This window comes from Anthonomus grandis, chromosome 16 (genome assembly GCF_022605725.1).
Source record: "Anthonomus grandis grandis chromosome 16, icAntGran1.3, whole genome shotgun sequence".
NCBI lineage: Eukaryota > Metazoa > Arthropoda > Insecta > Coleoptera > Curculionidae > Anthonomus > Anthonomus grandis.
In genome coordinates, this window is record NC_065561.1 from 14,857,480 (window position 1) to 14,881,943 (window position 24,464).

Sequence of the window (24,464 nt, forward strand, 5' to 3'; positions counted from 1 at the left end):
CTTAAAAGATTTAGAGCAAATATTACTAAATTCTCCCCTTTTAATAGAATATCAAAGTCTAATGAACTGGATTTAATGGCAGTACGAACGAGTATAATTTTTTGATAAGATCTTAAAATCTTTAAATCAGTTTCGTGCATTTTTCATCTTTAATCTATTGTTTCCTCCAAAATTTTTCTGTTGTCTTTTCTTTAGAATATGAATTTTAAAAAAATTACAAAAAAAAATATGGCGATGGTTAAGCGTATTAGCCTATTTCAAGATTATTTTGTAAATAACAACGGTCGGAAATAATTTTTTATGTAATTTGTAATTAGGTTGAGAATAATTAACACGCACCCTCAAAGCCTAGTAATAGTAACCTTAAAAAAACACCCGCGTCATTTCATATTTTCATTAATTATTGTCCGCACCCCCACTATTATCTTTACCATCAAAAAATTCCCCAGTAACACACAATTATTTTAAAAGTGACCTGCCGCCAACCCGGTCCTCTTCTATCCGGTCTTTAGTTTACTTTCGTTCTTCCACTCTCGAGCGTGGTAACATTCGTGCCAATGCGAGCCAACGTCTCTCAAAGCGTACATTCAGTAATCTAACAGAACTGAAACAATGATTACCGCGTTTTTTATACTGGTTATCTTGCACTTTCAGACCGGTTATTGTCAGTTGAATCTCATCAAATGTTGTCGAGATAATTTTATAACCGAACACCATAAGAATGGTTCAGTGGGTTGTGTGAGGAGTAACCAGTCGCGCTTTCAAGTTTGGAGCTACCGCGATAACTTTTTAGAGGAAAATTTAGAGGGTATTTGCATCGATTTCGATGGCGAACAGTTTCTAAAGTACCAACTTACTAACCAAAGTGACGTGGTTGTTAAGTCTATAGTTTCTGATGCTGTTTTTCCAAAATGCTGTCCCTTAGGACATTTGTATAATCCGGAATCTCACTCCTGTTTACCAAATTCGACTGACAGCAGTACTTACCTATTTAGCCAGTATATTAAAGTGGGGCTTCCCCATTGCCAAATAATTTTGGACAAGACATTTGAAAATGCTTCAGAGGCGCGTCTTTGGTCGCAGACCTTGTTGCCAGGAGATTATTGCATCGATAAGAGTGTTGGTGGTGAATTTACTGTTAGAGAGTGCCAAGAGGGTATGGAAATTTGTGATCAAAGGAGGTGTTTTAGGAAGTGTTGCCCAGACGGTCAGAGTTTCGTAAATGGTGCCACTTGTATGGACAGTTATGTTCACGGATTGCAGATTGGCTCCCAAAGTTTCTCTCCGTACATTGAAGACTTAGATGGTAAGATTCATTAATGTATAGCCTTATGCAGAGTGTGCCAAGTTCGAGGGTGACTATTGAGAACTTGAAAATCGTAAAAGATTTAAGTCCTTGTGAATTAGGACAAAGTTGCGCAATTTTATACTGTTTATTTCCGAAAAATTCTGAAAAACAAAAAAATATTTTAGAGCAAAAAAAATAACACTTTCATGGCCAGGTTTGTGCTCCTACATGATAATGATTTAAAATTGATAATACGACGTTTCGTCTTAAATAGTCTCTTTAATTTACGATAATATAATCACACCTGCATATTAAAAATATTTTCTGTGTGGTCTTATGAAGGTAATATGAAAAGTACCCGAAACAATTATTGTTGAATATTATCACAAGACCAAATCTTAATATTCTGAAAACTCATTAGTTTTATTATGAAAGTTGATAAGTTTCTTCGCCAAGGAGACCATTTCCTTGGAAGAAGTTATTGAGTTCTATGTCAAATGCATTACAAAAATCTAAATATTTTATTATGTAACGATTTTATAGATGTTAAAATTTTTAAATCATTATTAAACTGCGTAACTTTGTATTGATTTAACCGATCATGTAACTTATACGGTTTAAATCCCGATACTCACATATAAGTTGATAATTGGGTTTCTAGCTTTTTCTGCAGTGAGTTATACTCAAATGTGTGAACTGACTGATTCTATAAACAATAGTTTAAAAAAGAATCCATTTGATTTCAATATACGGCTCATTAAAACCATTAAAAACTTCATTATTGTTCCCTTAACAAAATTTATTAAAAGTCATATCAATACATAGAAAAGAATCTATGATGCACCCCGAGAAGTATCGGCTACTTCCTTTTTAATTTTTGGTAAATTCTTTGAGCCCTTAGTGAAGAGTCAAATAGAAGTTTACTTTCAGTAAAATTCGTTTTTTTATATTAGGCAACATGGCTTTAGACTGAACGGGTCAGGGACCTGTGTGACAAGGATCTGGAGGGTTTTGAAAGCAGATTCCACTCTCAAGCAACTTTTTACGATTTGTCAAAAGCTCTCGATTGTATTGAGCATAGTATACTGGACTTGACAATTTAAGTATTTTCCCCAAAGTTTACTGATGATACATGGCGTGCCGTAGGATTCTGTTCTTGGGCCTATTCTCTTTCTGGTCTATGTCAATGATGGCTTCCTGCACTGTCATCCTGGTCTATATTTTATCTTTATGCTGATGACACAACATTCTTGATTGCTGATAGCATTCTAGTCAGTCTGGATATTACAGCTGCTATTAATAGAATAATTTTTTAAGAAGTTCCTCCGGTTTAACTTTGCTGACCACCTGTGACCTTATTTTATGCCTTGGGTTGTGTGTTATTTTTAGTTGCATTGTTAGTTTTGAGTAATTTTTGGTCATACGTTTTATTGCATTTTTTAAATATATGTGTTTGCACTTTATATTTCTTGTCAGTGTAAGAGTGATTTGCTTATATAAACTGAGTAAAAAACAATGTTTTTCTATTTCATAATAGACATTTTAAAGGCATTCAAGTTGAGGTATAAATACGAAATCTGCTATTAATTTCAGCACTTTCTATATAGCAAAAGAGTGCAGAATTGGATGACGGAATGGCACGCATTCACAAACTCAAGTCAGTACGTTGAGGTTCACCGTCAATCTAGTTAGGTAATCAAGTAAAAGAATTGTTGCCTTTAGTTAAGTCAACAATATGGTTTTTTAACTCATATGAGACAGGTGCATAATAGTTGCTGAAAGTATACCAAAAATTGCTTTCGCTAGTTTCTTGTTGATTTAAGAAGAAAAGTACATTAACGAAAATATCAATATTTTCATACGAAATTTTATTTAGAAATAAATGATGTCTATGTCGTCTTTTAATTGATAAACCACAAAACGCTGTTTAATAAAACAATAAAGTGGCGTCGTTATATTTATTTATTTAAATTCAGACTTTTATCCGTCATCTGTGAATTTATTATAAACAATTAATATGGTAACTAATCGGAAGTTTATTTAATGACCAACATATTTTTTTTTAATTTTTGAGAAGCTAGTTGTTTTAAGAAAAAGGCGGAAGAGCTTTGCTTCTATTAAAAAAAATATAATATAATTTATGTTATATGGAAATATTATTTTGGCTATTAACAGATTATATAAAAACTTACCTGCAAATTACTCAGATAGGACCGTATTAGATTTATTGCGCCCCTAAAGAAAATATATATTATGAGCCGGTTTTTGAAAGACGTATGTATATTCTGGCGACAAAATTAAATTTTTTGTTCCAATTCCATAATTCACTGATTTTTTTTCATTAGCTTACATATAATAAATTCGGACAAAAAATAATCCGAACTATAACAAAGATATTTTTAATTATGTCTGAAACAATAAAAAAACAGTTCATTATTTAAATAATAATAAACAAGTAGAGGAGGACTAAACGTATTCCGCGTAGACTTAATAAAATATAGTTAAAAAAAAATACAACTTCAGTCATTCTCCGTTTTTATTTTATTCCAAACCTTAAAACCATCATAGTGCAATAAAAACCCATTATCTAAATATTGACCAATATCGTTAACAAATAAATCAAATAGCAATTGACCCAGCATTGAGGTACACCTGAACTAAGTAAATATATGTTCGAAGCAGATCGAACGCCTTTGCAAAGTCTGTTCATACCACATCAATAAGCTCTTGGCTATCGATGGCATTTGCAACATAGTGAATAACAAATTGGTAACAGTAGATCGAATTAAACCCACTACAAGTTTTCTTCTGATATTTAAAAATAAAATGTTATGTATCGAAATAGATTTTTAAGTGGTTTAAAATAGTAGCAGTATAAAAAAATAGAACGTGAAAAATGTTTCCTCAATAAAAATCATCCAAGCTTTAGTCCTCGTTAATATACATACTGTTTTTTTTAAACACAGATGTTTATATTTATTTTAAAACATACTTAATTAATTGCTAATTATATATTATTGAAATCAATATAAAATAGCAAATCAGATATTTAGCAGGATGAGCCAAAACTATACAGGGTAATCTATAGGTTAAGCTAGAAGTTAAGCTTTACTAGAACTGCCAAGCAACTTTTGTTCCAAGATTTGTTTTAATACTTGAACTTATCCTGTACATCCTGTATATAAAAAAAAACATCTATTTGGTGTTGCCACGTACATTTTACGAATGAGCCTGTTTTTTTTATTACCGTATTTTGTTTTATCTCGCAGATTTAAATGTTTCACGTAAATCACCTAATGGTGCAAGTAATTCGAATTTAAAAATCGTTTAAAATTTATTACCGGATTTATTGACTTGAATTTTCTATTTAAAACTGGAAATTTGTTTTTTTGTGCCGCAACTAATTAATTCCGACATGTTTTTGAATTAACCATAAGGTACAGCGGTCTTAAACGACTAATTAATCAATTGCTAAAAAAATAAAGACTGTTTTCTTCTTTATAGCTAATGTGAATGAAAACTATCGAAAATTTCGCCTTTTTCGTTACTTTTTTGAGCATTATATGTTACGTTAGCATAGATATTCTTCTATCATGGTGCTGTAAAAAATATTGATTGAATATATGTATATTTATGATATATTTTGTGCGTTTTATATTTTTCGTGTAATACATTGACAGTAGCCACAAACAGAAATTGATTGTCAGAATATAAAATCCAAAGACATAACAAGCACTTTGCAGATTTTATCAATATCAAGAAAGTATCTTGTTACAATATTTATAATTTTTTTTTATTTAAATAAATGAATTATCATTTATTGTTTAAATATATACAATGCAATAAAAGAAAAATATAAGAATATTCTAAACTTAGTTAAAGGATATTAAGGATTTCCCGCGGGTTCAGTAAATAGGCACCCTTGAACACTAAACACTAAACTTTTATTCATTACTTCACTTACAATCACTTACTATTTCTATCACTTAATGATTGTTTAACGTACTCAAATCACAAGTATATACTTAACATCGACAATATACAGAACATAAACATATACATTCTACCGGGAATCGATTAGTTAAAAAGCCCGCGGAAAGGGATTGTCAAAATTACTTTTCTAATTGCTTTATTATATTGCTACTACTTTATTGATCAATGACCGCCCAATAAATATTTCCATATTTATAATGGAAAATAATTTTCCTTTATTATTCTTTACTCTAACTGTATAAACTCATTGACCAAATAATTCAAAAGTTTTCCAAATAAATCTGAGAATTGAAATCGAACCGGACTGACTCGATGAAATGACCCCATGCCTTTGAACGTAGCCGAGTTTACTCGATTAATTCACATGAGGCGATTTTGCTTTTTCAGGCGGTTTATTCGCGATTTTTGGACCAACAGCCGTGCACAGGTTAATTTAGTATTTTCCAGCGTGGTTTTATTTATTAAAACTCATGTTGCGAAGTGTATTCAAAATAATTTGGAAAACATCAAATGGGACGTCCTTCGCCACCCAATGAATTCTCCAGACTTAACTCCTTCTAACCATCACTTATTTTAACCAATGCAGCATATAGAATAATAATATGATTAAATACCGGATGTCCAAGCATAATATTTCCATTGTTTTTATGCTTTTTTTTTTAATTTGTGAACTTATATGTTGACTTTTTAAAAATATCTCTGTTTTTTGCTTATCACTTGATGATTGAATATTAATATATCACTTGAATATTAAGATGATTTGTTTTCATAAATTCGTTGATCTTAGAGATTTTATCCAGATTTTATGCATGGTTAACTTTTACCAGAATTTAAAATTCGGCAAATGTTTAAAATGTTTAAAAAATGTATGCTACTGCATCCCTGGCATTACTTTTTATTTTCTTTTAATTAAAATCGCTTAATATAAAGAATTTACAAATTGATCCCCACCGAAAAATCGATCACAAGCTGCTACTACATGGTGATCATCAGATATCTTCGTAACGACAACAATAAAAACGTGAGGTACCCTTATGAGTTTAAGAATTGTGTCATTTATACATTTAGCTCATTTACCATACTGCATTTGTCAATTAACCTCAGACGTGATTTGCGATTTTTGCAACTGATAAAAATTACGACCAAACAATTCATCTGAAATATTGCACTGCAAATGAAATTTTGTGTGCCGAAGTGCTGAAAATGTTGCATACGACTTACGACTTCATTCAAGAGGTCGAGATGATCGAGAATATTGTAAATAATAACTTAACATTACTAAAGAACATCGTTTAAGTCTGAAAGTGATTGCGCTAAAATTTTAACATCTCACGAATCGGTTCGAAGCCGCTCAGCTAGTGCCAAAAGATCAGATAATTCTACAAATGTTAGAATGAGTCAATTTTGACCCCACATTCATAAAACGCATAACCGATGATAAGACGAATACAGACGAGATACGAATTTGATATGCAAATTAGTCAATAAGCTTCAGAATGGAGTCTTCCAACTGAGCCGAAACTGGCAAAAGCTCAAAGTCAGCGTCGATCAGAAGTGAAGGTCACGTTAACAGTTTTTCGATTATCGCAGTGTTGTGCAATCGGAATTATTGCCAGGAGATGAGATGCTAAATAAGGAATATTATCTAAGATGTTTGAGAAAGCCAAATTCATCAAAAAAGGCCAGATATATCAATAGTGCCATTAATCAAAGAGAAATGAAAACAGCAGTGGACCCAAGTTTGATTATGATGTAAAATATTAGACAAGAGATTTACTAAAACCAAAAGCACATTTTTTTAATCACAAAACATAATTCTTTCCTTGAAAGGCGTTTGAGAAGTTTATCATCATTTGTAGAGCTTGCGTTATTTGAAGATATTGTAGAGACCGGTCAAAAAACCAGATCAGCTGCATCCTCTTTTTTAATATTGGCCAATTTCCATCATAATGTAAATCTGCACGTTTCGTTGCATATTTAACTAAATGTATACTATTTGATAATCAAGGTGAAAGTTGGCTTCGTTTCATTCTGAAATTTTGCTCAGCACAAATTTTACGAGTGCATTCAGGCTAAAAATTGTCATATAACAATATTTTTGCATTTTAAATTAATATTAGTAAAGAGTTAAATTAGTTTTGATTTTTTCCGAACCTAATAAAAACATACGTTCTGTAACAGTAGTCTTTTCTGATCCACTTCAAACAAGTTGTAATTGTATGAATCACGCTGAACGATAACATTTTAATAAAAAATTGGCATATAAGTAACATTTGTGAATTTCGATATGAGTTTATATAGATTGAAATGTATTTTTAAACTCATTCAAAAGAAAAAAATATTGTGGGTTTTTTTAGCCTAATGCTATCAATCTTAAAGTATATTTAGCCATAAAATTATTTTCGATGAGTTTAAAATGTGTGCATTCAAATCAAAACATGAGATTATTTTTTTTATTAAAAAATTAGAGAGGAGACTTAGTTCACGGAGTAAATAGCAGAATTAGACGTCTTGGGTTTGAAAAAAGCAGTGCATTAATTAAGTTTTAATGCAAACAATAGGTATAGAAAAACCATTTATGTATCTGGATAATATAATGTATAGGATATGCTTAGGCATATAATATCAAACATTGATAGCATGGAAGTTATTAGGCGATTATGTTAATTAACATAATTTTATTAAATCGAAACAGATCTCAAAAATTGCATCCTAACAGATTCCTTATGAAAATCGAGGTCGAGCCAAAAAAGGTAAAGCTAAGGTAGGACACAGAAATTGATCGCACAGCCTAGAAGCTCAGATCAAAGATCCTAAGAACCTGGAGCAAAAAGGCACACTAGTGGAAGACGAAGAAGAAGAAAATCCAAAAAAAAATCTTATAACAACTGTTAGATTTTGACATGAAAGCATGTCAAGTCAAGGAATCTAAATATCAGGGATAAACACCTAAAAAATTAGAGTACATAACACTCAAGAGTATGCTAAACGTGCTCTCAAACACTGAAACTACATATCACTACATGGAGCGTTACGGTGGAAGTAAGAACAACTATTGTCATTGGTTATTACTTCTTTCATTTTCCGCCTACTACAGAATTGGGAAGTTGAAGAAGGAATGGCCAATGAGACCAACCTAACACACTATGTTAAAGTAGAGTGTTCTTTGTAATACTTTCGGAAAAAGTATAAAAAACTTAGAAAAGTATAAAGTTATGATAGACCAAACGTCGAAATGCCTAGAAATCAGGTTACTGTAAGCACTAAAAGCCAAATTTTAATAGTAAAGGGATCCAGGGCTGTTCTGAAGAAAAATCTTCAGCTTTTGGCTTTGGATTTCTTGTTCACCCTCATTTACCTTCATTTTCATATAAACTGTCTTACTACGGAGAATAATTCAGTAATTGAAATCGGGAAATTGTCGGGTGAACAATATATCAGAAGAGTAAATGCAGGTGTAAAAAATTCCAGAACTCAAGAAGACCAGCATATAATTCAATAAAATTCAGTTGCTCTCATTCAACAATATACCACCGTCAAAGACAAGAAAGTTGAGTAGATTCTTAAATTGATCATAGGCTTCAGAGAACATAGCGGTTGTACAATATAAAGTTTGATGATGGTTTAAAATCTAAATGTAGATGTATCGTCCTGGTCTGCTAGACCAGCTAGCTCTACTATCAGTACGCTTATCCTAATGTTTCCATGTTGAAAGTTTTATTACTTGGCGATTTTAAAGAAGAGAATTAGTATAAGGTAATCTCTAAACTGACGAAGAATCTTTAATGAAGAATCTACCGTCAGACAAACAATCCTACTCCTGTTTTTGTTTTTTTTTATCGTGGTCTACTGTTACTAAAATTTCTATAAATCGCAATACTATTCTCGAACTTGGACAGTGTCCAGTGACGTGGAATTACTCCATTCAACAACGTTTTCATTTGAATATAATTGACTGTAAATATTTGTAACCATTGAAACTCTAACAGAATATATTTACATAGTAAATTTCATTGACAAATGATCATGATTATTTTTATATTATAGAAAAAAATCACATCTCTTTATCAATTATAACGACAATTGATCTAATGAATCCCTTAGAGTGTAAAACAGGTTACTAAAGATTATGGATATTTATAATCAGAATTTGTATTAAATTGATTATTTCTTTGGCTTATAATAGTTTACATGCGGAATACTTTTTTCAATCCGTTCGTAAATCAAAATTAATGGTCGAATTTACCAGATTTTCCCCTTGTTCAAAAATGTAGGCTTCTAATACATGTGCTATTAGCTACATTAGATAACAAATCCATTGACCAGCTCCAATTTCGCTCACTGATTTCTATCTCTGGTAGAGGCAAAATTGAAAATTACCTCGGTCTAGACAAATTAATTTTAAATCCGCACTGCAATAAAATTTTAATTTAGAACGTCTTTTACCTAAGTAGCTTACATATCTTGCAAACCCAAATTTTAAACAGTTTCTTATTGAAATATCGTTAATAGTTGTACCTGATTATTTGTTAATCGAAAATAAAACTAAACCTTATTTGGTAATTGCTTTTACGTTCACACTTGACATTAGTAATGATGGCATTTTAAACGATTTAACACGAGTTCCTGAATAACAGTTCGAATGGTAAAGATAGAACGAAGGCGACTCAGTTTTTTAAGAAAACGTCAAGTATTATCTTTTATGTAAATGATAAAACTTTTATGGTTACTCTGTATGACAATCAGTTTGATTCCACAAGAAAGTACTAAATAACACTCTGTCATGACATGATAACAGGATATTAAATATTAATATTATTTACGTATGATATACAGCGACCCAGCAACTTAAGTTAACTTATCTTAAATGCATAACACTCAAGGAAGTATTCACCAAAGGCTGCATGGGAATCTATTCCCTATTTAGATCAATTTAAGTTAGAAAAGTTGGATCAAATGTTGGGTCGAAATATTAAGTATTTTTGACAGGATAATCGTAGGATTAATCTTAATTATCATAAGTTTTGGAAATTGAGATAAGAAGGAAACTTTAAAAAATATTAATTTTGAATCAAACGGACATTCACTGCTATTGTCTTCTGTCAATTACAGAGTTTATATAGAATATTGATAGTTTAGAATTTTGAACATGTAATCATTACAAAACAACATGAATTTTTATGGGACAGATCCACTTGAACAAATCGGGTTTTCTATGAAAGATATATTAGCGGCATTATGAAGAGGGGTTGACTCTCTATATTAAGACTTTGCAAATGACTTTGATAGAGTCAATCACATTTTACTATGCAATAAATTAGAAAGGCTGAGTGTTATGGTAGAATTTTTTATTGCAGGTTTGTTTTCATGCTGTCTAGCTTCATTGCGTGCCGAGTGCAACTGGTAAAACAGTGTGGACAGTTTCTGTAACGATTAAGGCTCCCTTTGGAGTATTTCCGGAGTAAATCATCTTTTCATTCTTTATACTGGACTCCCTGTATATTATGTTCAATAGGACAGGAAGCAGAAGAAAGAAAGGTCGTACCTGCCGATGAAAATTGTTATAATATATTATATTATAAAATAATCTGATATCGAAGAAAATTGTTAAAATAATCTGAAATTAATTCATTTCATCCAACTGCTAAGAAACGATGAAGGAATTGATTTATATATTGTAATAAACAAAATGACATTTGATTAATTAAATAAAAATCAAGGTACAAGATCAGGCAGTTAATTCCTAGGTTTCTCGGTAAAAATTTCACTTGCTGCTGCCCGGACTATTAACAATGGGTCTACACATACAAAAACAATCATTATCTATTATGAAAGTATTCTATTCATGGTTAATGTAAAAACCAGATTTTTTATGATGGAAATTTAAATTCGGAATTCCCAAATAAACAGCATGGAAATTAGAATTAATAACGTCTTGATTGCTTATTACGAATTCAATGACGTCGCAAAAATTAAGTAATATGATTTATTCAGTAAATTTAACGCATCATGCGTATGCTTTAAAGCAACAACTGATTATTAATTAATCAATCATTATGTTTGTGTGATAAACTGATAAAATTTATGAAGAGGTTTTAGCAAACAAAGTACTCAATAAGTCTCTCACTGATGTAAAACTAATTGCAGCTTTTAAAAAACCGCAAAATCTGCCCACGCATTCCTTTTCTGTATTTCCATAAAAAAATGTTAAAAGAAAATCGATAGAGATGAATGAAAATCAATAACTTATGTTGTAAATTTGTCTAAGTACCCTATATTACATGGCGAGTTAACCCACAAAGTCATAAATTTTAATGACCCAAAAACAAAAATAAATAAATGAAACGGTCATTCTCAATTTTAGTAAATTAGGCCAACTCTTACAAAGAAGGCTACAGCAATAATTTTCCCCATTTAAAATCCTGGAATGTATGTTTACATGCACATGTTTGATTTCGGCAACAAATAAATCCGCTCCTCAATGAACTTAATATATTATAACAGCTGCGTTCCTTGTTTTTTCCGAAGGTCAAACTTCAAAAAAAAAACTTATGTCATAACAATGTTCCGTAATTATTACCCAAATAAGCGATAAAAAATAGACACGAAATGCAAACAGATAATAACGTATAACGCGTAACCGGATCTAGGGAGGATTTCGGGATTAAACTGCAAATATATGATAATTCGCATGCGGCTAATTATAACTGTTTGGCAAATAAACAGTATTTTATTCACAAAAAGATATTGTAATTTTTTTTAAAGAAAGTGAATCGTAAAACGGACGTACGGATATAGTCGTCATCTCACCAGCTTAGACGGATAAGCCATCACGTAATTATAAAGTCAACTTTGTATGTACATAAGATATTTGAACAAATCTGTGTTATTTGAACTGTACTATACGTTTCAAGTTTTATATGCATTTATTATTTATGAATACTGGTCAAACTTCTAGGAAAGGTAGTAGAAATTACTCATCAGAAAGCCACTCCAGACGACATGCCAAATGTGAGCAAACGTTGGCCAATGCTTGCCATGCTTTGCTGATATAGTACAAATGGCCAATACACAGTGGTACATTTCAATTCAGTTTATTTACTGGTGCAGAAAACGTATATAAGTCTTACACAAGACATTAAAAATGTCGATACACATACATGAAATATTAACCTAATAATAACATAAAATCCATCAAAATAGTTCATTGTTTGTTAAAAGATCATATTAAAATTAGCATTGAGAAATTCTTCAATAGAATAAAATGCATTCAATATTAAAAAGCTTTTTACCCTGAATTTAAATTCATTAAGAGGCAAGTCTTTAACGGCGGAATTGGAGTATCGGAATGAGTCATAAAGCTAGAAAGACCTACCCTCATAAAAAGCAGACACAAAAATATCTGCACTGGGTGGGGTGAGAACCCTAGAATGTCTATAATGGGACTTAGAGCAATCTCTGTAACTTACATACGCAATCACCCTTGAAACAACGACGCTGCAGAGCAAATATTTTCAGCATAGTGCTGAATGGGTTAAATTAATTAGATTATACGTCATTAAAAGCGTAGAAGTGGAACTATAAAACATGAATAAAACATTCCATGAGTGGAATATAATATTATAGCTAAGTTACAGATAAGAAAAGTGCATTTTGATAGTCCTTTAGCCATTTCCTCCACATGATATTATCATGTCAAATCTTTATCCAGAGTAACACCCAAGAAGTTCACAGACATATACAAGGCCTGTTAATGAGTAGCAGCATCACGAAGGGTAAAAGTTATGTGTTAAATATTTGACTCATTCAGACATAATCCAGTAGAAATAGCCCAGTTTCTAATATCGACATCTTTAGAATTATCTAAATATTCCCAATTAACATTATCCACCATATTATAAAAATTTAGTAAGCCCCTGTCTGTTATTGGGATCCCTTTTCTATATTAAAATACTAATCCCATATGATCATAAAACCAGGAGGGGTCCCAAGTATTAGCACTATATTTTGAACTAAAAAAGATTACCTAAAATCTTTGGAAATTCTGATTGATTGCAGTTGCGTTCCCGTAGATTTATATATCAGATTTTCTGGTATTTTCAGAACGGTCTATCCTTTAAGGGTATTGTCAATATTATAAAAAGTATATGATAGAGTAACAGCACATCTGTTTAAAATAAATGACTGTAAACGATCAGAACAAAGAAGTGAAAAAACTTGAATGTGTCACAATTGAGTTAAGGATCATTCTGATTAGAATATTCTGAAACATTGTGTTCTAGTGATAGTCAAAGGCCTGTTATTAGAAATAACCTTTGTCAAAGTTTCGTACTTTATGAAATCGTATTTATCATCAACGGTATTTTCTGTGAATTTGTGATTGACGAATACCACATTTTTCAAATTACTTATAAAGTCATTATTGGAAACTTCCATGTTCATATGACTCTTTTGAGAAAGTACTTTTAGAGTCATCAACACACTCTGATTTCGTACCACACCCTGATGAAGCCGGATCCGGAGAGCCGTCACCAACTACTACTGTGAGTAGCAATTCAACTCAGGTTGAATCCAGAAGCATTTTGTCAATACCTGACTTATACCTGACGCAATTTTTCATGCAATGCAATTGTGTATGCGATTTTTTTACTCCCCAAACGATATTCATTAAGCAAAGACGTCAACAGTCATTAAAAATGAATGAATAAATAAAATTTACCTCCAAAGCAATAAACTTTTACGACCAACTAATAACATTTAATAGTTCCGATTTAAAAATTATGGTTTTCCATGGATTGCATGTCAATAGGAAGTAAAATTATGTAATGTGCAATATGAATATACTTTATAGGTACCTTATGGTTTATTAATAAAATAAATGATAAAAACTTGAGTTTTAATAATTTATTATAGTATATCTTATCTTAATTATACAGTTTTTTATTTGCGACCTATATAAAAAAACACTATAAGCTGGTAATAAGTTTATAACGAGCTGTGCTGCATATTTAGTTTTAAATCATTTAGTTATCTTTACCCAATATACTTAAGATACACTTCATTGAATATATCATCTATATAGATATAGTATTAAACCAAAAGATCTCCGGAGAGTTTATATTATTAGATAGGACTGTCCTTGTTCCAACAAAAAATCCATGCCTGAAAATTACAAACCTCCTACCAAGCTATAGTCCATGCAATTTATGATCAATATCACCCTTATCTACTCGAACGGAGATTAGACGACTAAAGTATTAAAAGATTTTAAGTTTCTTTTAATTTCTTTCAACTAGACAGCTAAACTGCTTAGCTCTGGCTATTATAGGTAAATGCTTAACACCATAAATACCATATTTCCTTTATGTAGGTCGAACTCTTTTCTAATACAGTAGAGGATCTATATGGACATATTGACAAATACCTACATATGAATTACAAAAAAAAGTTTTGACGTTAACCAAGCTCACTAAATACGTAGGGTTTTTGAGATTATGATATACATCTAACATTAACTTTTTTAATTTCAGACAATTACGAGCTAATCTACGCTGCCAAGAAGTGTCCCAAAGTTGGTATATATAGAACAAACCCCATACAGTACAGTGTAAAAAAGAACGGACAGTTTAAGTAGGTACCCTTTAATATTCTTCTCTAATGCCATATATATACCACATAAGTTACTAATCATAATAATGGTTGCAGGTACTATAGTAACTACACCAAAGATTTTATTCACGAAGACGTAGCAGATGCAGCATACTGCCTTGAACACGCGTCCAGAGGAAGTTTCAATGGCTTTTATTTGTTCTTTTGCATTCCACAGGGTAATCTTGAGGCCAAGTTCTCGTTTACCTTATGGTCCAAAGTCGTTTCCAGTGTCCTATTATTTTTCACTATTATCATTTATATCTATGTCGGAGAGACCAAAAGTACTTTTGGGAAAATTTTGATGAACTACTGTGTTACCATGATCGGGTTGTTTCTGGCATTGATTTCAGCGTTGGATGTTACACCTGACGCTTGGTTGAATTGTAAATTTAGAGGTAAAAAATACGCATGATCTTAATCAATTTATCGTATTTTTATGTACGATTTATGTTTTTTTAACTCATTGGTTTTTCATTTAACTTACTGATTTTAGGATACGCTATTTTGTTCTTCAGTATATCATCATTTGCCTGGGTGAATATCATGTCCGTAGATATTTGGTGGACTTTTGGGTAAGTAGATAAAACAGTCAAATGGGCTTAGAAAGAATATGCTTTAATTGAGTCTTAAAGGAACGTATTCTGAGTACAAATAGATAGAACTTTTATACTGATTATACAATCCTAGAGTTTTGATAAGCGGAGAATAATTAGCGTGATGGCAAGAAATGCGATATTAATCAATCTGGTTTATATTAGTTAAAAAGGGCAATAATACGAGCCAATTAATGTTTTAATAAGAAACACTCTATCAGAATGCATACTGTAAGCTGTCCAATTACAATACCAATTGCTCAGTACAAATTGCTTCTACCCCAATATTGGCAAAGTACGGTAAAAACGCAAATCGATTTCTTTGTCACCTCGAGAAAGTGGTCTCGGGTAAAGCGCATAGATGGCCAGTACCTGAAAAAGTCTGAAAATGTTGATTGTCGTTTTTATATACCTTTAATAAAAATAACCTTCTTTTACGTAACACCTTCGTATGATGGTAGACATTTAATTAATTATGCTAAGTATATTTTAATTTGTATATGGGATGCTCTGGTACCTAATTGTAATGCGGGCATAAGGAAGAATCATACATACATATCAGATCGAATCTTTCACATCGTTTTCTGCACTGATTATAATATCTCAATTTAATACCTATAAAAGGGAGACCTATATTTCAAAGAAATGCACAAGTGAGCCGGCAAAGCATTCTGATATATAATGAAGATAAGCCGAAACTATTACGAATCATAAATGCAAGGCTTCATATCGCTCTGTTAACAATTTTACCAGAATGTACCCAAGTATTTATTCAGTATCAAATATAACATCTGCTTCTAAGTTTGTACTACTTCAGAGACAGTCTTTAGCACTGAGTCATTAATAGCATAGATATTTACGATTATATTATTCCCTGTACTAAATGATACATTACTTCTTCACATCCAGACCGTTATACACAACAAGAACTATTACTATCCAAGTCTTTCTGGAGCAATGCAGTATCAAATCCGTAGAAGATGTCAACCCAACTGCCTTAAACTAACTTACTGATAAAATTCTTATGACTAACCATGTCAAATACTTTCTAGAAGTCAATATCAACCTGCTCTGACCTCTCAAGGGCATTAATAGGTAGTATTGGTGGGTAGTAAATTAGTAACGGTTGCATCTTTTTTGTTGTTGGTATATTTCCCATGCCAATAAATGAATTAAATGAAATGAATGAAAATGTACCGAAAATCATTTATCCAGAAGCTTAGCAGAGGTCTCACACTTTATTGACGACTAATAGCTAAAAAATAGTGTAATCCTAATCTATCAATCTTATTCAGAACATCATTGGGGATTAACAATTCAAAGCGAGTAACAGTAGTAAATTTCTTGGAATATTTATAGATGGAAGAATTATTATATCATATTTAATAGAGTTGTGTCAAATAAAGTTACTTCAAAAACAATAGGTTTTTCTCTAGTGCACACGCCATAGTGTGTCATGAAACTCAACGAGAAACGTGTAAGCGTTTATTTGAAGACTGCTATATTTGAAGGCAATAGAGAGTTCTAAAGTATTAGTTTTTTCCAGGATCTATTTTCAACTTCTTTTTCTCGTATATTTGGTTATATTGTATTTTTCCTATTTTGAATATAGTCCAAACCTTTTTAGTGATATATCACAATTGCATTTCAAGCAAATTCTTCAAGTACTCTAGATACTAAAGCTATATTTCTCTCGTAGAATTCTTATGGAAAACGTACAAAATAGCCGATGAAACTACAAGTATGGTACATTAATATAAAGAAACTGCTCAAAATTTAAATAATTAAGCATGAAGATCATAATAGAAAAAACAAGTCAATGATGATGGTCAAAAGGCGAAACGAAGGGATGATCAATCTAGGAATTCTATACATTTTTATGTTGCATTCATTTTAAGCATCACTATAGTAAGATCTAGCCCAATCAAGAAATTCAATAAAAAAATTGCTTTTTATTATTTAATGTTAAACAAATTTCATAATAACAACCTTGACCACTAATTAAACAAAAATATGCATTAAAAGACTATGTTTTTTAAACCTTTTTTGGCCTACCTAACTACAGGGTATGCCGTCAATAATAAGAGATATTCTAATAATACATTTTGCTCCAGCTCTATTTCATGTTAGAAAATCCAATATATAATTATAGATATAGATTTATATCAATATATACCTCTCTATTCGGTAGTCTGTGTATTCTATCTACAGTTCTGAAAAATTGTATGTGTATTGTGCCTGGACCATTGTATACCTTCGTAATCTTTTCTTAGGCTCAGAAACCTTTGCTGAAATTTGGAAAGTAAGGGTATCCCTTAAGATGCTATATAATCTTCTTGAGAGCAGTTAATAAATCGTTTTAGTAGTATGATTTCATAACTGATAATACTGTGCTAAAGTCTGTGGACTCAATTAAAAAGTTCCGTATTCTGTTCATTGTCAAAGCTACTTTTCCATTCTATAATTGGGATATTGAAAATAGAACCATACATAATGTTTTGTAACTGGGAATTTCTCTTAAACCTTTAGATAGGAAATGTCTCATAGACTCGGCAGAGTCAGGTCCCATAAAAACTGGAAATAAGAGAAATGTTATAGTAACGAACCTTTCGAATCGTACCTACTACAATCGAGAGCTTTAGATAAGACACTAAAATCTACAGCAAAACTTTCACCTTTACTAAAGCCTAATTATTTCATATACTATAATACAACCATTTAACAGCTTCATATCACTAATCTCCAAGACATTCATATATTTTATGGGATTTTTAATGGCTTATTTAAGTCACTTAAGGTTCGTAACAAATACCACGCAAATAATACAGATGGCCTCATTTAATTCAGTTTTTACGAAAAGGGGATGGAAGATTTAAATTTAGGGTCTGGCTTAAAAAGGTTAAAACCAGGTAGAAAAATTGGGATAGAAATATGGGGTACTAGACAGTCATAAAAAAACATTATAGATCGTGCAACTCTTTTAATATTTATTAATTTAATTATTTTACAGGCAACCAAAACGGACAATCGGCAGCGACCAAAGGAAAAAGGACCTAAAGAAGTTCTTGATATACATTTGCTTTGGGTGGTGTTTACCATTGATCTATATCCTTGCAATATACGTTTTGGAAATCAGCGAGATCCTTCCAGAGAGTATTCATCCTTACGTTGGAAAATATAAATGTTTCTTAGAGCAAAGTAAGTCTTCGTATAAATCCATATCATTCCATATAAATCCGCAAAAACACACACAAAATTCTAAGACTTTTATAAATAACTCTGACAATGGAAAAGTGGAACATATTATTATTCGAACATATGTTTATTGATTCAGTTTTCTGTTTATGATCCTGGATAAGAAATGGGATGTATATGATATGAGTAACAATAGCAAATAACGTCATTCTTGTTTGTGATTTATTAAAAAAAAATATCTAGATTCAGGAATCCATCAGATTTCCTATTAAATTGAATAGTTTATTTATTCGGTCTACTTATAAGCACATAAAGTGTGGGAGAATTGCGCGCCATATGGCTTGTTTTATTTTTGTAGGGAATGATAACTATGCCATATTAATCTTCCTTCGTATTCCCTCGGTGATATTCGAGATTGTTAACATCGTCCTGTTTATAAAAACAATAACGTACTGTATACGAGTGAAGAATGAAATTAGGCGATTGAATGACACCAACAGAAGTAAAGAATACGGAAGGTTTCATGCCGACAAGGAAAAGTAATTTATTACCATAAGGGGGCAATAAAAAGAAAAACTATAATAAAATGCGATATTTTTAGGTTGATACTTATTATCAAATTAGCGGTGACTATGGGATTGGTATGGATTTTTGAAGTGATGACGCAATACTTAGATTTGAAAAGCAAAGGAACGTTTCTTAAATACTTGGAGGTCGTTCTCGATAACTTAATCTGCTTACAAGGTAAAACTTTAAGAATATTAACAAAATATTGGGTCAGTCGGGATGTATCGTGATTCTCTGGTTGTCTGAAGAATCCAATAAGCGGAAACATGCGTCGTCAAGCATCATCTTTATTTTATTTAGATTTTAAGAATTCTGATTATCATAATTATATTTACGAACAACAATGCAGCCTAAGATTCTGGACATATTCCTTGAGAATGTTATTTTGGTATCTCCTTTAAAATTATATATTGGCTTTAGAACAAATCGACCAAGTTTCGACTGTTCTTCCAAGTCACATTATGTACACTGAATCACTGAGTATCCCGACCCATGTCTTGTTTTTTCCATGTTAACCTTCTGTTTTGAAAATTATACCTAATTATTTCTTTTAGGTTTATTTATATTCATAATCTTTATCTGTAAGAAAAAAATATTCCAAAAACTGTCAACCAAACTGGGAGTAAGCAAACGAAGAATCTCAAGTTCCCTTTCATCGACAACCCAATGCAGCCTTGGAAGTACTAATAATGTCAATAACGTCAATGGCCATTATCCGATGACGAAAAGGCAAACCACTCTAAGTATGAACGACAGCAAAATTTAAATTGTATTATATGGGTTAGACATAATATTAGAAGAGTAAGAATAATGTCTATGATTTAAGCCAAAGAATTATTAATTAAGTTTGTTATGTATAATCGTATATAACTATACAGTGATCAGCTGAAATGTGAAACGAAATCATTTGAAAATTAGAGTAACGTCTTTTATAATTTTTTAATTCATATTTTTGCTGTAAGAAAATATATATAGAGGATTTGTCAAAAAACAAATTTTGACATTAATCTTATTTTCTCTTAATTGGGACAGTATTTTTTTAAATCCTATTAGATGCTGCAAAAGAAAATAATTTATTTGCTGTTGAAATTGTAAACCATCAACTTTCGTAAACTTCTAAATCATTAGCAATAGTATTTTTGCTAAATCGCATTATTTCGTATCTAATTCTATATTCTGATTTTATATAATTCCACAAAAAAATCCAACAAAGTAAGATCCGGAGATCTTGCCGGCCATTCTATGGGTTCCCTCTCATACCAATCGCAAAAAATACGATACTAGCGTACTGTACTGTATAGAAATGTAAAGATAACGAAACGAGAAATTTGATCTTTTCAGTTCGCTTTGTACGCCAATACGGCGTTCCAGAAAATTTAGATTAAACATTTTTTAAAGGGGTTTACCGATTTTGTTAAGTTAATTAAAATTTTGATAGAATCTTGGGGCTTCGAGTTCTATGGCGAAAATAAAATCGAAAATGTTCCGAACTTTAGGTAATTTTAATTTCGATTAAGGATTGTTGGTTCTTTAATTAAAAAAAATAATGTTCTTTGCAAGCTCTCAGAATCTACGTTTTTTTCCATAGGCAATTAATACTATTTGATAGAACAAACCCAAATAGTGCATTGATATGCACATTTAACAGATATTTGAGGATAATAGAAAATTATTTAATTTGATGGAATTCCCGTTTATAAAATTCCAAATCTTCGAACTGCACGGAAAATATGAGAAATATTTTTGGAAAAAAATGCGAGAATTCAAATTTCTGGAAAACTGAAAAAAGTGTGGTAAATATCAGTAAATATCAAAAGATAAAAATAATGTGGAATACCGAACAGAACCATGGAAAATATAAAAAATAATTTTCAGTTCTTGGAAAACAGAAAAAGTAATGTAGATGTCTAAAAGATATATTCAATTCTATCAAGTACAAACAAACAAACAGTAAAATAAGGCAGACAGTTTTGCTGAAATCAAATAGGTATATTAGGGTAATTTCTTTCCTGTGAAATATCGTCGTATGTAAAAATAATGTCACTAAAGAGGGCTTATGCTACTTATTTTTCCCGCAGTTTTGTAAAACCGTACTTTTCGACCGGGATCATCTTTGTCTAGCCCATGCACTAATTTTATTGATGATATTTTTTTATTATACGCAAGGCTGTTCGTTGGTTCTCAGCATGCTACCTTAAAGAAATATCTTTAGGTGTAATGAGGAGTATTAGATTCGATCATTAGAATTATTAGTTCCAGTATTTAACTTGCCCTGTTTTTTACAATGTCGTATAACCATTCAGGATATGTTGTACTAAACCAGTTAGAAACTTCTTTTCACCTCCTGTTTTGTCTTTCATTTAAATGCTTCATATTTCATCTTCATTAAGACGTGCAATTTTCCGAGAAACTTGACTTGTAATAAATCTATCCATCCAAATATCAATATAAGTTCAAATGAATTGCTTATAAAATGTATCAACTTTGAACTGATGCCTGTTCCAATTTATATTTTTGTGATGGTTATTAAATAGATCTCAAATTATAGGGTCGGTTTCAGAATTATTTAGGAGCTTTCACGCATCGGCATTGGTCCACGCCATATTTAATAATTGTGGGCACTTAATAGTATGCAATTCACAAATCCCGTGTAAAATACAGCAAGCATAGTTAGTGGGCAGCTTTAAAATGGCAAAGTCAGCTTCTTCTTCCACTGCTATCCATTAATGGATGTTTGCCATCTTTCCCTATCTCTTGGTGGTATGAATTTATTCTCCTGTGGTTCCCATTCCTGTCCAATGTTTGATATTTCATCTTCTTTCTACTTAAACCCCTTCTTCCCTTTCAGCATTCTTCTATAGATCCACATTTCAAATAATTCCAGCCTATTAATTGTGCTAACCTTAAATTTACAGCTTTCCATACTATACAACAGTACGGACCATACGTAACATTTTGTGAATCTTATTCTGAGATTGAGGTTAAAGTGAGAGTCGTTTTTGAATTTTATGTCAATTAATTGAGAAGATGTTTTCAGAGTAAATGTTAAATAGAAGTTGGGGGAGGATATATTTCTGCCTTACACCTCTAAGGATTTTCTGTGCCTTTGTGAAATCTAACTGCAGCTGGTTCCAGTACAAGTTTTCAGTACAGCGTATCGATTTCTGATCTATGTCAAGTCGAACGAATTTATGATGTTGCACTCTATCAAATACTTGTTCGTAATCTATGAAACACACCACTACATCTTTTCTCTGATCGTAACAGTTCTGAACCAACACTTTTGAATTGCGACTCGTATCTGCCTCGTACCAAAACCTCTTTTAAATCCGAATTGCGAAGATCCAACAGAGCTTTCGCATTTTGTGAAAATTCTGTAGAAAATTATCTTCAGAAACGCTTTCTAAGTGTGACTCATCAAGCTGATCAATCTGTGATTTTCGCATCTTGTTGCGTTGTTCTTTTTTGAGAGTGAGATAAAACGAGATATCAGCCGTGTAATTTAAGCAATTTCACAGGTCTGATTCAATCGTTTCCTTATCTTTAGAGCTTTTTATTACTCTTCTATTGCAATTGACGGCCCAGACAAGTCATCTTTTAGATTATCTTCTAACTGAGATATATCATTCGCAAACAGATTGTTCCGGATTTTCTTAATTGTTTGATATTGTTCCCAAATAGCTTTTATTTGTGCGTTATCTTATGTCATTTGTCCTTTTTCATTTTACATGTTAAAGAAAGTCTGTTTTCTATATATACTCGAGATGCTTCTTTTATTTTCTTGTGCAGGTTATACTCATCGTGTTGTTCCATTTCTTTACACCACTGTTCCTTCAGCCACAAGGTCATGGAGGGATGATGCATTTAATTTTGTTTTCAAAAATTATATTGATAATAATATAAAACCCGATACTTAAATTATGTTTGTCCGTATTTCAGCTGCCGAGTATATATTTTTATTTTATCTAGTCCAGTAAATTTACTTACCATGTACAAATTTACGACTACAGTCACAAAGATTAACATTATCAGTGCGGAAAATAAACCTTTACAGCCTGGGATTTTGATGAACAAATTTGGGCACTGACAGAAATTCGTGCAATATTTTATTGCATACTGAACGCTTCTTAATAAAGTAAAGAAGAATTTGAAATCTGGTTCATGTACATATCTGAAAAGTTACTACTTTGATGTACGATATGGAGAACCTACTCTTTGTATCGTCTTTATGTTGAATATGAAAATAAGACCTGGTGACACTGACGGATATCGGTATCATATACATTCAAACTTGAGTTTAAAAGATGTGCTCAACCCTCAGGATTATTCGGAATAGGCAGGTCAAAAATTTCAACAAACAAGTTTTATTCCAGCAATTGGTTAGGTTTGGGCATTTTTTATTGTCACAATTCGGTCCTTTGAAATAATTTGTTCTCTTATTAATTTAGTGCAAAAAGTCGGATGAAAGTTTATCTATATTTAGGGCGATACACTTGGTAGTATAATTCTCTGATGGTCAGTTTGCAAGTCATACCGAGACTTGGAACCTAAAGGCAAAAGTTTGTTCCACATTGTATAGAAAACACTAATAGAAAAGATATTTACTCAATCGACGTTATAATGATATGCATTTATATGATCGCGTTATATAGGGCCTATTATCTTATCTTTGATTTTTTTAAAATTTTTTTTATAGTCTGTTAATTCTGTGAGCTAAAGTTTGAGCTTTTAAAACTTAATGCTCACACTGCCTTTTGATCCTGATCTCTCGATTAGACTCTGGTGGTATCAAATACTGTACTCGACTTACCGGTCAAAAATTAGTACAGGCTAAATAGATTTACTGCCCGAAATAAAATAAAATATTTTTAATGTTAATGTGGCCATTATATATTCTTATGTGTAGTAGAAATCATAATTATTGTAATAAATAAATGTATATTCTACCTCATCACATAATATTAGTAAGGATCTTACCAAAGTCTTTATGTTTCAACACTCTATATATGGTTGAAATATATAGACTTCGATCTTACTATTATTCTAGAGCAAATAAATTTTTTGGTCTTTACATAGCCGAGTTTTATTTTAATTGATGGATAAAACTGTTTACGCTTCTTGTGATTAAATATTGTAATCATTAATTTAGTTCAATATTTACGCATTCAGATAAGACA

At 31.4% G+C, this 24,464-nt stretch overlaps 1 protein-coding gene across 1 annotated transcript; it reads left to right on the forward strand.

The window, feature by feature from the left end:
* Positions 1-480: 480 nt before the first annotated feature.
* On the forward strand, positions 481-24,358 carry LOC126745704 (probable G-protein coupled receptor Mth-like 6). Its single transcript, XM_050453676.1, has 8 exons — positions 481-1,306; positions 14,812-14,911; positions 14,987-15,327; positions 15,426-15,504; positions 18,536-18,723; positions 19,079-19,259; positions 19,322-19,464; positions 19,842-24,358. The coding sequence occupies exons 1-8, from the start codon at positions 613-615 to the stop codon at positions 20,051-20,053; spliced, it is 1,938 nt and encodes a 645-aa protein (XP_050309633.1). The 5' UTR covers positions 481-612; the 3' UTR covers positions 20,054-24,358.
* The last annotated feature ends 106 nt before the right edge of the window (positions 24,359-24,464 follow it).